At 39.9% G+C, this 17396-nt stretch overlaps 3 protein-coding genes across 4 annotated transcripts in view; 1 reads left to right on the forward strand and 2 right to left on the reverse strand.

The window, feature by feature from the left end:
- LOC120557668 overlaps positions 1-17396 on the reverse strand; it is a 1015838-nt gene that overhangs the window by 498228 nt on the left and 500214 nt on the right. The gene's annotated exons all lie outside the window — the stretch shown is intronic.
- LOC120557124 overlaps positions 1-17396 on the forward strand; it is a 655636-nt gene that overhangs the window by 44176 nt on the left and 594064 nt on the right. The window lies entirely within an intron of this gene.
- Positions 2025-12378, reverse strand: LOC120557679 (butyrophilin subfamily 2 member A2-like). The gene is made up of 7 exons (XM_039798232.1): positions 12033-12378; positions 9329-9673; positions 9157-9195; positions 3636-3764; positions 3414-3441; positions 2810-2867; positions 2025-2298 (listed from the first exon to the last, which is right to left on the reverse strand). Exons 1-6 carry the CDS (start codon positions 12100-12102, stop codon positions 2825-2827), a joined length of 654 nt encoding a protein of 217 aa, XP_039654166.1. The 5' UTR covers positions 12103-12378; the 3' UTR covers positions 2025-2298; positions 2810-2824.

The following is a 17396-nucleotide window of genomic DNA, read 5'->3' on the forward strand; positions in this document are numbered from 1 at the left end:
ACCTGTGACGTGAACTCTCTCTCTCCTCTGTGTGTGTGTGTGTGTGTGTGTGTGTGTGTGAGTCGGTCTCTCTTACTGCGTTCCTTATTGCCTGTTTTTTCTCTCTCTCTCTCTCTCTCTCTAGCTGTGAAGTCAAGACGTCCAAAATCACCATAAACCTGGGTGTTTTATTTTGAAATCTGTAAAATTTTGTAAAGTATGCAGCTGTGCCTTCCTGTATATGATTACCTTCCTGTTTTTGTATATGATTACCTTCCTGTATATGATTATCTTTCTGTATATGATTACCTTCCTGTATTTGATTACCTTCCTGTATTTGATTACCTTTCTGTATAGGATTACCTTCCTGGCTTGACATATTTGCTCGCGCTTCGCCAAAAATTAGAGGAGACCGAAATGATCGCTGCAGTGCGCGGCGGGCTGGGCGGCCCGCTCATCGTATCGGCGCCGATATGAACGGACAGATTGGATAACGGATGCCGAAATGGAAATAGCGTATAATACATCCATGGTGGAGATGAGGGGCCGTATTCACCCTTTGCAAACACGTGACCACGACCACGTGACGACGCCATGACGGACGGCAGAATCACCGGAAGCACAAGCTAAACAGTGTCGTAGACGAGCGGAAAGTTTCATTAGTTTCAATCAGTTTAAAATTATTAACACTAAATAAAGTGTAATAATAATACTATCTTCGTCGTGCTGTTATCGGTGGAGGTAGGGCATCTGGTAGGTGCTCACAAAGAGCGGGATTTGGAGAAGTTGGAGATGGCAGGATTGGATACCTTCTTCCTCCCTCCGTTTTCACGGACCTCATTAAATCGCCCAAAGCCGTCTGCCCGACTTCAGTCCACACGATTTCTGTTTTGACAGCCAGGCCGGGTTGCCAGATATACCTGTAAAATGTAAACCCAGCGCCATGAAAGCAGCAAAACAAACAGGCTCAACGGAGATAGATTAGATTAGAGCCCAAAAGGCGCCTGAGTTGGCTACTTTCCTCCTGAACAGGTGAGCATTAGCTTCAGGCTAATTTATCACGGCTACAAGGGACAAGCATTTTATGTCATTTCAACATTAGTGTACTCACACTGAATTAGCTATATAGCAGGGTTACAAAATGTGTTTGAGCGATAATCCGCTGTGTTACTTGGCGTCCTGTTTTCTCCCTTTCATTCCAAACCACACACCCGCAGGTGGTTTCAGGAAAGAGGCTGCATGTGGTCCATCAATACACATTTAACATTAACCGATACGAGCCTCCAGCTGTCCGGGGTCACGGAGGGCGGAAAGTGTGTCAGAAGGAATCCGGACGGTGAACTGAGACTCTGTTACCTGCTTGTCGGTCAACGATGATTAATGATCAGATATTTAATTTCATTGTGCTTTCTTTTGGAAGGCTGGCTGCCAAAAATTGCCACTTACTAGCTAATAAATTAGCCCCAGGTAAACGCTAGCTATCAGTAAACAGAAGTGAAGGGGTGGCTGGCGTCTGGTGTGTGCGCCAGTGTTTGTGTGTGTGTGTGTGTGTGTGTTTTGTGTGTGTGTGTGTGTGTGTGTGTTGCCCCGCGAAGCTCCAACATGCAGACAGCAGAGGAGGAGAAGAAAGTAGCTGCACCTTCACCAAAATGAAGAGTAAAAACAGAAGTATTTTGGCACAAACATTTACTCACCATGTGGGAATAGCTACGTAGATATAGATAGATATAATTTATTAATTATATATTATTTAAATTTAATATTTTGTGTTAGTGTAGTGTAATAAATAATTGTTAAATGTAGTGCAGAGTGCGTAGTTATTGCACTTATACTCAAATGTTTGTGCACCATGACTGAAAATGAGAGTTTTTCATTATATGTCCCCTTTAAAATTAAATTAATTGGGACAGCTGGTGGAGTATTGTTTCCTTTAGCTGAGGATCATAAACAAAATGTAGTTATTTAAAAAAAAAAACAAAACACAGATTGTATATTGACTGACTTTATCTAAATAATTCCAGTAGAACACAAACCACCAGCTGCCTTTTTGATTTCAGATTCTGTGGTAATAATGTTTTGGTCACTTCATGGTCAAACTACAAGTTACTTTACTAACATTGGAGTCACTTCTGCAGGTGGGGTGGTTTTCACTCTTACTTATTTAATTAAACTTATAGGTCCTATTTATGAAACTGAAAGTAAAGTCATTTCCTTGCTGACTGCGTGAGACCTCACAGCGACCTCAGTACAGAAGAAATTGTCAGACGAGGAGTCCACGAAGACGCGGAAATTGGAGAAGTTCCCTCCATGCAGATTTATCTGAAACAATCACATGTTTACAAGTCAACCAGCTGTCCTGGACTCATCAACGGACTTCAGGCAAAGTCACCTCATATAAACAACTGACTGTCATTTTCATAGGACTACCTTTTATATGCGGCATTTTGGGCGGTGTTAGTAGGACACATTAACCCACACACACACACCACCACCACACACACACACACTTCCATCCTGTTTCTTACTTGTAAAATGGCTTTGAAATGATTATATTTTATAAATTCAATCTCCTACTGCATGGGCGTACACAGGGTTAAAGAAATACAGAGGTCCAAAGACTAAGCGTATTGGAAAACAAAGAAAAAGGATTTCCCTGATCTAAATATGTGCATTTTTAAAAGATTTGGAGAGCAAAAATTGGATAACAATAACTTTAAAACCATGTCAGTGGACAGGAGCATAATTGATCTGTCATACAGTAATACATAAAAATCTGTTTAAATGTTGCAATTATTTAATAAAGTGGAAGAGACTATACATGTTGCAATACCTGTGATCATTGTCATCAGGCCTTTACGGTCATCTGGTTGAGCTTTTCAAGCTGTTCCCTGAATCAGAAAACAAACTCAAAACTTTAATACTTTAATATTCTCTCAATCTTTTGGTGTGTGTGTGTGTGTGTTTGTGTTGCTTGTACTGTATTCTTATTTTTGTTTTTAATGTAAAACACTTTGAGGTTACGTAAATTGCCATTGATCATATTCCCTTGAAAGAGAGCCAGACACTATTTAGTTTTTATAGTTGTATACATATCCTAATATGCCTATCTCAGCTTTGACCTGTCTCTCTTACACAGAGAGAAGAGTCTCCTCTCTCTGTGTGCTGGGCCTAATTTGTACTTAAAACATGATGCACTAAATGACAACATAAACACCCATCTTGATACATGATTGATAGTGAATGTTACTAAACTTACAGAACTAGAAAGCAAAGGGAAAGTGTGTGGGACCTGTAAATGATCTGGAACCCACAGTGGGATTAAATAGTGAGGTCACATGTATCTGGTTTCCTGATTATAAGACAGACATTAGAAGACTAAAGTTTAAAACAATATCTAATGAAATATTTACAATAAAAATGTACTTTTTCCTTACCTAGGTGGGTTTCCTGGGTCTTGTGATCCTGCAGTAATGAAAACAAGTTAAGAAGTAAAACCTAACTGACTTGATCCTACTCTGGTGTAAACACCAACACAATGATTAATGACTGAAGATAATACAACCTCAAAGACTCTAAACATGACATACATATATAAATAATGTGTTGTGTTGTCTGCTCATCATGAATATGTTGATACAATATTTTATTAAACTTACCTTCTTTATTGTCTAGACGCCTAACTTGAAGAATAACATCAACAACAAAAACTGCTGAAGCAACAATGATTCCAATCCATGCAGTAAATAAAAAAATCAATGCTACAACCGCTCCAACATTGGGAGACCCTGAAACAGAAGATAGAAAGTTAATATAAGACTCAGAATGGAACACAGATCATATACAGCAGATTGAACATCACAGTCTACACAAAGAGAACAACTGAAGGTGCATTCTCCTGAAACCTGAACTCTAAAACTCTTTGCAGATAAAACCAGCCGTAGGATGAATGTGACCAGGAACAGAGATGTTAGCTCTGATCTTCTGGACAGTTTCCTCCTGCTCGGTGAAATATTACAGTATGATGCAAACACTGGACACTACGCCTGCATAAGTATCCCACAATGCAATGCGGTAGTAACGACAACATTCCCAGACAAACTGACAGAAACCAATCAATAATGCTCTAAATTACATTTCTACATATTTAAATGAAGCTCAGCGTAAATTCTAAAAGGAAGACTTCATATATCTTTTCCATCACTCATAATGATCAGCTGTTTCATGGTACGTCACTTGTCAGTAGTAATCAGATCCAGCTGTGTCGTTGTTAGTAAACCAATCGAGAGTCGCCATTTCTCTCTGGTCCTAATTGGTGGAACCTTGAGTATAGTATTAGAAGAGGGAAGACGTGCTGGTGTGTCAGGTGGTGATGATGTCATACCTTGCGAGAACAAATTACCTAGGTACAAATAAAGAACGAAAAATGAAGTAAAGAGACAACATACTTGTTGATGTAGAGAAGTGATGCCAAAATAGGATACCTGAGGTCTCTGGTCCTTACCTAAAAGAAAAAAAAAAAATAGTTAGAGTGCTTGTGAAATATTAATCATCATCTTGGCAGAGGAAACACTGAGAAAAACACCTGAACTTAGTTTCCTGTTGAGTGAACAGAATTCTAAATGTGATGGAGAAAAAGAAGCCAGTCTCAGATTTAACAAACAGTGTAGTTCAAATGCAGTTTAAAGATCTGTCCAGCACTTTATGTGAAGCTTAATGTGATCTTTATCTTTGAGAGACAGTAGCTCAGTCTGTAACGACTTGGCGTAGGGAGGGTCGGTTCAAGTCCCCGTATGGACCAAGTACAGACTATGGACTGGTATCTCCAGAGGAGCCAGTTCACCTCCTAAACAAGGCACCGGACCCCCAACTGCTTGGGGTACATGTCCATGGGCAACTCCTTTGCTCTGACACTTCCTCTCCATGAATGCATGTGTATAGGTCCTGGGGGTTTCACGGGAGCTTTTTCAACTAAAACCTGCTAACGTTCACCAAAGTTGATTAGAGTCAACTGAATTCAAAATGAACTGAACTTCTCCGTTCTTCTGTTATTGAAGCTGTTCGTGAAAACTCAGCGGCAAAGCACAGGGAGATCAAATCCAACGTTTGATGGTGTAATTGCAGATTGACGAAGACACAGCAGCGCACAAGTATACATGTAATTGCTCACAACTGTAATTGACTCAGAATTTTGTTAGTCAAATCAGATTTGGCTGTTCATTATGAATATTTGATTAGTTGTTCTTTTTTTTTCAGTGTATAGGGATGGAACCATTCGGGCTGCTAGTCACGGTTCAGGGCATGTATGTATTGTTCGGTTCATTTTAGCCTCACAGATTTCAGTCAAAAAGTCCTGTGGGGAAAAAGCCTTGCACCGTAGTGAAACTGCCGTTTGGCGCGGTTGAGGTGCCGAGTGCAGCTGTACTATAATATCCAATATCCAAATCAGGCATTGTGGAAAAAATGAAAAAAATTGAATGTGGGTAGTACGCTTAGGCTGCAGGGGGGGAGGGGGGGGGGGGAAAAAAAAAAAAAAAAAAAAAAAAAAAAAAAAAAAAAAAAAAAAAAAAAAAAAAACAAAAAAACACAACATAAGCCATCGTTGCACATCCCTGCATTCGTTGATAGGTCCTGATTTGTCACACACATTTAACTTCTCTTCAACCAAACTTTTAGTAACTATTTACAACTGCAAACACTGTTCCTGACTCATATCATAACAGAAACACATTTACAGTAAAGACAATGTACAAGTCTTAACATTTTACCCTCTATCCATCTAGCTAAATCACTCTATGAAGCCATTTTGTGTCCTCTGTGCTTCAATCATACAGCACCTGTGATTGGTTGAATCAGCCTACAGGCTTTAGTGAGATGCACAGCACCATATTTAAACATTTAATACTAATAACAAGCCAAATGTTAGTGAATGTGAGTGGTGAACACTAGTGAACTCCTGGTTTCAGACTCAGACAGAAGAGGAGGATTCCTGACCAGAGTTAGAAACCAGAATGAGGAAAGTTTAACTGTTGTTTCCATCTTCATGTTCACCTTGAGTCTAAAACCTAATGCTGTGTTTTCAGTTAGTTCTTCTTTTAATGAACCAACACTCTGCTGCAGTGAATGAAGTGTAAAGAACATGTTTGTCATCTGGGACCCTCACTGCAGAGCAACGAGTCCTAATAACAAGTTTACATTGTCCAGTAAAAACTTTATTTGCCTCCATGGTATTAAATTATTACCAGGAACCATCACTTTCATGGCACAGATTTCCGCGTCACATTCTCATTAGGGGCTGAGCCCCCCTAAAGGTCTGATCCTAGAATCGCCCCTGCTGCTCCTTCATACTTGTACTCCACTACACCTCAGAGGGAAATGTTGTAATGTTTACTGCACTACATTACTCTGATAGCTTTTGCTTTATTGCTTCACGCTGGGCTTGTTTCTGCAACAGCTCATTGAGTATCGGACACAATTAAAACTATCAAGGAAATATTTTCCTTTGACATTGGTCCAGTATTAAACCAGATCGCTGCAGTCGGCAACGGTGAAACAAGCTACAATGTAAGTTAAAAGGACGTCAATTGTCCAGCTTGTATTTACGTTCATAAAAGTGCTCATTTTGTCTCTGACAGGCTCAGATTTATATTCTAAGTGTCTGACAACATTATGGAAAGTATTCCTAAGGAGGTCGACCTTTCTGTTATAGAGTAAGATCCTTTTTTGTAAATAAAAAGTCCGCGAAATTGCGTTCGCTAAACCCACCAGACTCCATGTAAATAAACACTAATTTTAGCATCGTAAAATATGGGCATTGTAGAACATCTCTGAGCTCTGAGGCTTGTTCTGGCTGTCTTGAGCCTGTGCCTGAAGGGTGCATGACTATTTCATTCCAGTTTCGGGTCTGTCAGTCACAGTGAAAACCGGGGACATTTCTGGGGGCAGCTCCTGCCAGAGACAGGTCACTGAAACCCGGGACGTTTGGTCACCCTAATTTAGGTACATGGAGTGCTAGCGAAAAAGCTAACGCTAGCATAAGGCTAACTTCAAACTTCATTCATTTCTAAAGCAGTGTTACAACTTTTTTGACAGCATGGTACACATTAACGATGGTATTACTATATTTGTCCTATGTAATTTGTTATCATATCGAATAGAGAAATTGACATTTACCTCACACAATAATGAACAGCTCCCATACTTTTCGCCTTTTTGGTTCACAGGGGGACTTGTGAAATCTTTTGTCTTTCATTGCAGCCAAATGCACAACAGTTGGGCATTTCTTTCAGTGATTTATGTCATTTTTTAAATAATTTATTACATTTTTCCACTATTGCCTGCACTGTGTCAATGGGAATTAGATGAATGTTGGTATCCAACATTGAGTCCACGAAACACGCGACCACCTCGGAACCAATCTCATAACGGGATAGCTCAGAACATTCAATTCCCTAGTTGGCCACACTCTCTATATAAAGGGCGCTAGACAAATGGACATGGACTTACACTCTTATTAATCTATCTGATTACAGATGAACAGATTTCAGAGCCTCAGTATATTTTGGTAGAAACACTGTTACATTAATGTGTTACACCCTGTTTTATTTTTTCACTTGTGGAACAGAAATGTCTCTGATTCTTTGACTTTAGTCCCTAAATCAGCCTCATGAGGTGTTTTCATGTTGATCCTCAGGATCAGGTTGTAACAGCTGTTTACAAATCTTTTACTTTGTGTGAAGTTTTACTAAATTATAAAGTAACTTATAATTAGTTTCATCTGTAGCTGCGTCCAATCAGAGAAGAACATCAACAATACAAACATGGAAATTATTTCAGCATCACGAGCTGCAGCAAAACTTACAAGAAATCAGTTTTAATGGATCAGGTGAAATATTAAACTAAGTTAGTATCACGATGTAAAAGTACAGAAGGTTTTGGTTGTCTTTCTAGATGCTGTATGCAGAATATTTTAGTTTAAGAGTAAAATGTATTCATGCTGTTTAGAGCGTGCGGTAATATGATGCTTAACAGACATAACTTGGCCATTAAGTGTAACATTATTATTGACATAACTTTGAGAAATATTAGATTATTTTGTAACATATAACTTAACTGTATTTAACAGGTCTTATGTAGTGTTTTCTGAAGACAACAATCAGCTACTCCACAGTTACATGTAGTAGTTAGTTTGTGTTAATATTCCTAACAACGATCTCAGCTGTATGTAAGAATCAGAAACCTTTTCATTCCTAAAGTATTTTGGGAATTAGAGCAGAAAACACTACAGACTTTGTTTTCTGCGTGTTTTCATCTCAACTGGAAAGAAGAAACTAACTGTAGAGAAAAGAGTCTCAGAATCAGAGCTGACCTTCAGATTGTAAAGTGATGAAGGAAAACAAGATCTGGTTATTATTTTCTCTATGGTGTAATATTTAATAACTTGTGTTTTGATACTATGGGCCCTATTTTAAACCCTGTGCAGTGTAGTGCAAAGCCCAACGCAAGTGTCTTTGCTAGTTCAAGACAGACGCAGTTGTCAGTTTCCTGTCCAGCGCCCGCGTTGTTTAAACAGCAAATGCACCTGCGCCCATCTGTGGCCCATAGGCGTGCTGGTCTTACAGGGAGGTGTGTTGAGGTGCATTCTGGGCGCATTGCTATCTTGAGGCAGTGGGAAGTGATCGCACCAGTGACCAACAAAAACCTGGTCTAAAGTCAATAGCGTAGCATTTCATTGTTATTTTAACAGCAAATTAGTGAAATGCACCTAGGCTTATGCACAGCGCGCGCACACTGTGCTTGTCACACACACACACACAACACACAACAACACACACAAAAACAACACAAACACACACACACACACACACACACACACACACACACACACACACACACACACACACACACACGGTCCTGGTATTATACAGATTAAAATGTTTCAGTATTAAGAGACAGAAATATACATGATCAAAATGAGCCCTAAGAGAAGAGGCTAAACAGAACATTAGTTAGTGCTTGTGAAGGATTATCAACTTGAAAAACAGTTACAAAGAAATAAAATATGTTGGCGTATAAATGTCACAGTATGATCCCCAGATTTAACATGTTTTGAATCATATCAGGCCTGTGATCACATACATGTGAGAAGTAGAGAGTAACGTTATTAAAATCAGGACTCACCTGGGCTGTTTTCCCTTCTTCTGTCTTTTAAGACAGGATCTAAAAGGTAAAACAAAAACATTAGTGCTTGTGAAATATTAGCCCTTTTACAGACACTTCAAAATAAATTGTATTATCTTGCAGATATATTTCAATGTTTAAAAAAAAGAGCAGACATAATGCAAATACTCACCAACAACAAGCTTAATGTGGAATATTTGGGGTGGCTGAAGACAAGGAAATTGACAGGTGTATTCTCCACTGTCAGATATCTTTGTATTTCTGATGATTATGGAGGCGTTGCCGTGTTCCAGTTCTTCTGGAAAATGAGAGACTCGACCTTTGAACTCTTCACTCTGACCATCTCGACCGTTGTTGTAATGAATGCCTCCGTTATACAGGAACACCTCCTTCAGACCTTCATCTTTCTGAGCAACTTTCCTCCAGACAAACAGTTTAAACTCAATGTTCTCCTTGGTGCTGAGAGAGCAGGGTAACACAGCATCAGCCCCTCCTTCCACTGTGATGACTGTTGGTCCTGAAAGATAAAATCATGTATTAATCAGTATGTTCACATGCAGAGTAATTATGTTAAGACAGACATATGGAAGTTATTTTGTGATAAACATACAAACTTAAGGTATAACACCAAATAATATTGTTATTTTGGCCTTCTTTTGCACATTGTATTTAGAAAATCCTTTGCACTGCCCTCCAGCCACATATTTGGCCATTTTAGTTTTTCAGGATATATTTCAGAGTTTATAACCTGTGGAGGTGGGCGTGGCCTGTAATCAGCTGCAGTGGAGACAGGTGTGTAGATAGAGCAGGAGAGAGCAGTGCCGGCTGAGTTGATTGTCTCAGCTGTTGGTTGGAATTGAGGGGCCATCCACACGGAAACGCTTGTTTTGCATCGTTTGGGCCGATCATCCAAATGAGTCCTGTAAACGCACGGCCTGAAGATGCACTTTTTTGAAACCTGGTCCCAGGGTGAAAAAATAAAAAAATGCCGGCCTTGCGTCTTCGTTTGGACGGTGAAGCCTCTTATCCCGCGACGACGTCTCATAACAACAACAACAACAACAACAACAATGGCGGACTACATGCTTGTGTTCCTGCTGGAGAAGATATTAGGCTCGTTGGAGATGAGCCAGGTATGTGAAACCATGAGAGGAGGGCAGGGGACCGTTTTTAAGGCCGAACGGCATGCGCAGGAACTCAAACAGATCAAACGGCGTGATTTGCCAGTCAAGTAAAACAATTTCAGCACCACGGACAGCAACAGCTGATGGACAGCGGTGGTGCTGAACAGGCAAAGTGCACTCACATCAGTGCCACAATATATAATTGACATGGCACTATTGTATATATGTTTGATAAGAAGAGCAGGATTATCACAGCGTGAGATCATGTGCAGTAATTAGCTTCTTTCAGCTAATAATCTGCAATGTGTCACTTGGCGAGGGCCCCATTCTCGTCAAGTGACGCAAGATCGGCGCGTTTGAGGGGCCCCTAATTGGCACGGGGCCCTGGGCCGGCGGCACCCAAGCACCCACGCTATCTCCGCTACTGATTCCCAGAACTTGGGGAGTTTGAGGGTGACAGCGTTCACGGTCATGATCGTGTCGTGTCTCTTAACAAATAAGGCGAATTATGTATGTCACATTCACTACACTCTCATATTTTTTATATAGTTTTTACACTGTGCTCTCTCTGTATACTTTCTTTCCTTTTTCATTTCATTTTATTTCATCTCTCTCTTATTTTTAATAATGCTAATCTGTATTTTTTCTTTTTTGTATCTGTCCCTATCTAAATAAACTTTAATATAAATGTAATATTTTAAAATGCACATCAAACATCAGACCAGAAAGTGGAGAGCTGGCAGGAAGTAACATAGGGAGATTGGGCAGTATCCCATAATAAACACACAACTGTTTGGATCCTTTCCAGTTTCTAAAATGTGAGGATTTTTCTGCATTGAGATACTTTTACTACTTTAAAGCCTACTGTTTCCAATGTTGTAATAGTACTTTTACTTGAGTAAAGGATCTGAATACTTCTTCCATCACTGCTTGTCATATTTTGGTTTCTACTTTAGCTTATCAAAAAAAAAAGAAGCTACAGACAGTTGGCAGTGGATGGACAGATTCTAGGAAATGCACAACAAAAACCGCACAACCACATATAGGCAGCAGAAATGATGCTACAGCTAAAGTTAATCAAATATCAATATTTTTTATCTGTGCTAAATATTACAGTCCCTCCAGAAAAACGTGATTATGCGATCGCATAATTCAATGCATAATCAGCCAAAGTCCGCATATTGATGCGGGCCCGCATTTTTTCAAATACGCTGCACTTTCGCCGCATAAATTGCCGATTTCCGCGCAAAATATGCGGGGCTTGCATGATTTCATAATCCCCGAATTTTCGTTGCAAAAAAAGTGACATATTTTAGCAGGAAGAAAAATTAAAAGAAAAATGTTGTGATTACTTCACACAAAAACAGCCATTTTCCCCTGTTGCCATAGGAACGTTATGAAGTGACGTACATGTGTCATCAAATCACTTGTTTTTCTCTTTTTCTTCACACCGCAGTTTTTGCAAGTTCCCGCAATTTCATCGCATAAAATTGCATAAATAACCCGCATATTCCATCGCATTTGTTAAGAAAACGTGCCGCAATAATCAAGGATTTTTGCCCGCAACAATCACAAAAAAAAAATTCTGGAAGGACTGATATTAGGAAACATTTTGATGTGACAGCAGCTGAGCAGCATGATTGAAATTCTGTTTCCAGACCTCTGCATGTTTACAGGTGCTTCAGACGTTTAAATAAAATGAAAAATTACATTTGCAAATACATAACTCAGTGTAATAATCAGTTTTCTTACTGTTTTGTTGATCAGACGTGATTCCAGAGCGAGTCAGGAGGCAGAGACACAGAAGAGGAAGAAGTTCCATCGCTGTCGATGTCTCCTAAAGATAAAGCATCACTTTAACATCACAACGTCTCTAATAACGGAGATGGAGCCAATCCTACTTGGTACTGATGTAACAACAGCACCACTTCCTGCACAGATCCTTCAGAATAAAAGCGTCATCCTCACAGAACCAAGACGACTCAGGAATTCTGCACAAAAGCTGCTCATAATGTGTGCAAACTGCAAAAAGCTCTTTATCTTCACACTGACTATAATATTGTTATTAAATAAAAACCTCAGAGCCTCAAATTAAGCCTTAAATTCACTGCACAGTTTCAACTTTACTGTTGCACGAAATGTCTTCATCTCCTGACCACTTTATCAGCAGAAGTAAAACCGTTTCAGGTGCAATTTCTTCAGAATAAAAGTTAATTAACTAAATGTTGCACAGAAAGGAGATACTGTATGAGTGGGCAGCAAAATGCAACCGGTAAAATGTGATTAATACTTTCTGATAATTTGATTATGAATTATTAATAGGGATAGGAGAAAAAAACTCTGGGTTGGAACTTGTTTTGGTGGAACATTTGCACCCCGTAGTGTTGACACAATACAGTAACATGAGCTATTTAAATTAGCTGATACATAGTTAAACCTCATTAGATCTTACCAGTGTATCTCTGTGTGTACTTCGTCCACAACAATCCCACACACCTCACACGGTGGATGTGAGGCAGTTATCCTGGAAATGTTCTTCGGTGGATCCAGACTAGCAAAAGGGTTAAACACATGGGAAGGTACCAGCAGCAGCCGGAACACAGAGTGTTCTTAGTCAATTTATCTGCTCGCTCGTTCCTGCAAACTGTACCGTTACACCCATCTTTTGTAGTCCTAAGAGTATTATTTGTACTTCTACCATGAGATCTTCTCAGGTAGAAGTATTTGTATTGATGACAAACTCCTGCAGCTGAATCTGACATAAGACAGTTATTACTTTTAAAGAATCATTAGCATTAGTTAGACTTAAAGGATGTGTAAATACAACTTTTTTAAGTGAACGTTGGGTATACACATAATGACAGAAGTTTTTTAGGAAAAAAGTAAAGATGATGGAAAAACTTCATCTGAAAGTGTTACAGTCCATCTGTAGTATTAAGTCATGTTCTTCCACGGATTCTCCCAGATTCACGTTAACTTCCAGCTGCTTGAGTAAATATATATTTAGATTTATATAGATGGAGTGATTGAGAGTTTCCCAAAAGTCATTCTAGTTATCAGAATGGAACTTTATTATAACGATCAATGTGGAGGATTTATCAAAAAACTGAAACCTGTTGAGCAGCCAGTATACATGTTGTAGTATCAGAAGTATGTTTGTAGTTTGTTTCTTTTACCAAAGTTTGAACACAGAAACATCCACAACAGTCACAACATACAGTTTGACATATTTCATCTTTTATTTAGATAGAAATGATGAAGAGCTGCCTGAAATTACATGATGCCCTGAGAGTGAATCAGATAAAACATACTGTACATACACAATTCTGATATCACAGCCAACAACAGTGTCTAGTTCAACCTGACAAACTCTTGACTTAGCACCTTAAGACATAAAAAGAAGCAGAACATGATTGTCCTAAGCAATGTCAATTACACAAATATCAAAATAAAGAAAGTCACTTTAGATTTTACTTTGGCTACAAAAAACATCACATTTCTTTTACAGCGCGAAAGCAGGCTCTGGTCTTAAAAGTTCTGTTTTCTAATGCCCATCACATCTAGCTCAGTTAGGACTTTTAACAACTACAAGCAGCAGTAATAATAATATTAATAATATTAATAAAGCAGTTTATATATCATTCATCCAGTCACACCCCGATGACAGTGAGCTACCATACAAGGAGCTGTCTGACCATCGGGAGTAATTTGGGGTTCAGTGTCTTGCTCAAGGACACTTGGACGAGTGGACAAGAAGAGTCGGGGATCAAACCACCGACCCTGCCAGCAGGTATCTCAACATTATCTTTTAAAGGAGACATATTATGCTCATTTTCAGGTTCTAACTTGTATTTTCAATTTGTTTGAGAACATGTTTACATGTTTTAATGTTCAAAAAACACTATTACTTACTTTACTATTTTCCTTTCCGCTAATTTTGTCCAGTGGACACTCGCAGTACTGCAACAAAAAACCTCAAGCTGAGAAAAGTGATTTAAAAACCTGCGACGTGAACTCTCTCTCTCTCTGTGTGTGTGTGTGTGTGTGTGTGTGTGTGTGTGTGTGTGTGTGTGTGAGTCGGTCTCTCTCTCTGCGTGCCTTATCACCTGTCTCTCTCTCTCTCTCCAGCTGTGAAGCCAAGACGTCCAAAATCACCAAATTCCTGGGTGTTTTATTTTGAAATCTGTTCCATTTTGTAAAGTATGCGGCTGAGCTGTGGCCTTCCTGTATATGATTACCTTCCTGTATATGATTAGCTTCCTGTATATGATTACCTTCCTGTATATGATTACCTTCCTGTATATGATTACCTTCCTGTATATGATTATCTTCCTGGCTTGACATATTTGCTCGCGGCTCGCCAAAGAATTAGAGGAGACGCCGAAACGATCGCTGCAGTGCGCGGGCTGGCGCGGTCGCTCCGCTCGTGATCGCAGCCGATATGAACGGACAGATTGGATAACGGGTGCTGAAATGGAAATAGCTTATAATATCCATGGTTTAAAATTATTAACACTAAATAAAGTGTAATAATAATACTATCTTCGTCGTGCTGTTATCGGTGGAGGTAGGGCATCTGGTAGGTGCTCACAAAGAGCGGGATTTGGAGAAGTTGGAGATGGCAGGATTGGATACCTTCTTCCTCCCTCCGTTTTCACGGACCTCATTAAATCGCCGAGTCTGCCCGACTTCAGTCCACACGATTTCTGTTTTGACAGCCAGGCCAGGTTGCCAGATATACCTGTAAAATGTAAACCCAGCGCGCCATGAAAGCAGAAATACAAACTAACAGGCTCAACGGAGATAGACATTTTTTTTATTTAGGTCGGGTAGAATCTAACAGTTGCGTGACCAGAGACGTAACAAACCCCGGGTAAATACTGGAGATGTATTTGAAAGATGGAGACAGCTTAAGCGTGTTTTACAGTAAACGCAGCCGAGCTGGCGCGTGCATATGTGACGTCGTGAGATCGCCGTGAGTATTCATACCCGCGCTGGTGGTCGCGACACTAGTTGCAGTCTTCACCTGAACAGCGGTGGCGCTAATGAGCAAAGGCTACCGACGCTGCCCTTTCTACGGACTAGAAGAAGAAGAAAAAGGTAAACAACGGCAGAACTGGCAGCAGCATGGACGACAATGCTTCGATTTGATTCAATGACCTACTTCGTCGGATCGATTCTTTCATTCACCATAAAAGAACTCATCTTAACCCGGGAAGTTTACCAGAGAGACTTGCAGTCACTCTGAGAGTCCTGGCATCCGGTTGTCGGCGAACTCATTCAGGCTCCTGTTTCCGCTTTGTCGCGCGCCATAAATCGGACTCGCCGGCCGGATATTACGTAATTTTGCCGTCACGATGTTGCGCGCCACCTTGGATGTGTCTAGTGTAAAAACCACTTTAGAGCCCAAAAGGACGCTGAGTTGGCTAATTTCCTCCTGAACAGGTGAGCATTAGCTTCAGGCTAATTTATCACGGCTACAAGGGACGGGCATTTTATGTCATTTCAACATTAGTGTACTCACACTGAATTAGCTATATAGCAGGGTTACAAAAATGTATTTGAGCGATATCCTCCGTGTTACTCTGTCCTGTTTTCTCCCTTTCATTCCAAACCACACAGTTACCAACCTGCAGGTGGAGGCGGTGGAGACAGGCTCGGACACACACGCCGCGGGTCGCTGTGGACTTGTGTCTGTCTCGCAGTGGTTTCAGGAAAGAGGCTGCATGTGTCCAACAATACACAGAACATTAACCGGTACGAGCCTCCAGCTGTCCGGGGTCACGGAGGGCGGAAAGTGTGTCAGAGGATCCCGGACGGTGAACTGAGACTCCGTTACCTGCTTGTCGGTCAACGATGATTAATGATCAGTTATTTAATTTCATTGTGCTTTCTTTTGGAAGGCTGGCTGCCAAAAAATTACTAGCTAATAAATTAGCCTGAGGTAAACGCTAGCTATCAGTAAACAGAGGTGACGTGGTGGCTGGCGTCTGGTGTGTGCGCCAGTGTTTGTGTGTTTGTGTGTGTGGGTGTGTGTGTGTCGGCATCATAAACAAAATGTAGTTATTTAAAAAAAAAAAACACAGATTCTATATTGACTGACTTTATCTAAATAATTCCAGGAGAACACCAACAGTCCATTCTTCACCAGCTGCCTTTTGAACTTCAGATTCTGTGGTAATAAAAAAAAAGTGCATTTTAAAACATTTGGAGAGCAAAAATTAGATAACAATAACTTTAAAACCATGTCAGTGGGCAGGAGCATAATTGATCTGTCATACAGTAATACATGAAAATCTGTTTAAATGTCGCAATTATTTAGTAAAGTGGAAGAGACGATACATGTTGCAATACCTGTGTCATTGATCATTGATCATTGATCATCAGGCCTCTCAGGTCATCAGGCAGAGGTCTTCAAGCTGTTCCCAGAATCAGATCCAGGTCTGGTGTCTTCAGTTACTGTGGTACTGCTCTTTGGAAGAAGCTGCATTTGGACCTGAACTACATCACTGTGTCAACATAAAAAAAACACAAAACTTTAATATTCTCTCAAGCTTTTGGTTAATTACAGTGTGTGTGTGTGTGTGTGTGTGTGTGTGTGTGTGTGTGTGTGTGTGTGTGTGTGTGTATGATGCTTGTACTGTATTCTTATTTTTGTTGTTTCTGCTTTGTTCTTCATGCTATGCTTATATGTTGTCTTTGAATGTAAAAGGTGCTTTATATATAAAATTGCCATTGATCATATTACCTTAGAACAGAGCCAGACACTATTTAGTTTTTATAGTTGTATACATATCCTAATATGCCTATCTCAGCTTTGACCTGTCTCTCTTACACAGAGAGAAGAGCCTCCTCTCTAAGCGTGCTGGGCCTAATTTGTACTTAAAACATGATGCACTAAATGACAACATAAACATCCATCTTGATACATGATTGATAGTGAATGTTACTAAACTTACAGAACTAGAAAGCAAAGGGAAAGTGTGTGGGACCTGTAAATGATCTGGATCCCACAGTGGGATTACATAGTGAGGTCACATGTATCTGGTTTCCTGATTATAAGTGTAAGAGTATTTACAATAAAAATGTACTTTTTCCTTACCTAGGTGGGTTTTC

Source organism: Perca fluviatilis, chromosome 4 (genome assembly GCF_010015445.1).
Source record: "Perca fluviatilis chromosome 4, GENO_Pfluv_1.0, whole genome shotgun sequence".
Taxonomy (NCBI): domain Eukaryota; kingdom Metazoa; phylum Chordata; class Actinopteri; order Perciformes; family Percidae; genus Perca; species Perca fluviatilis.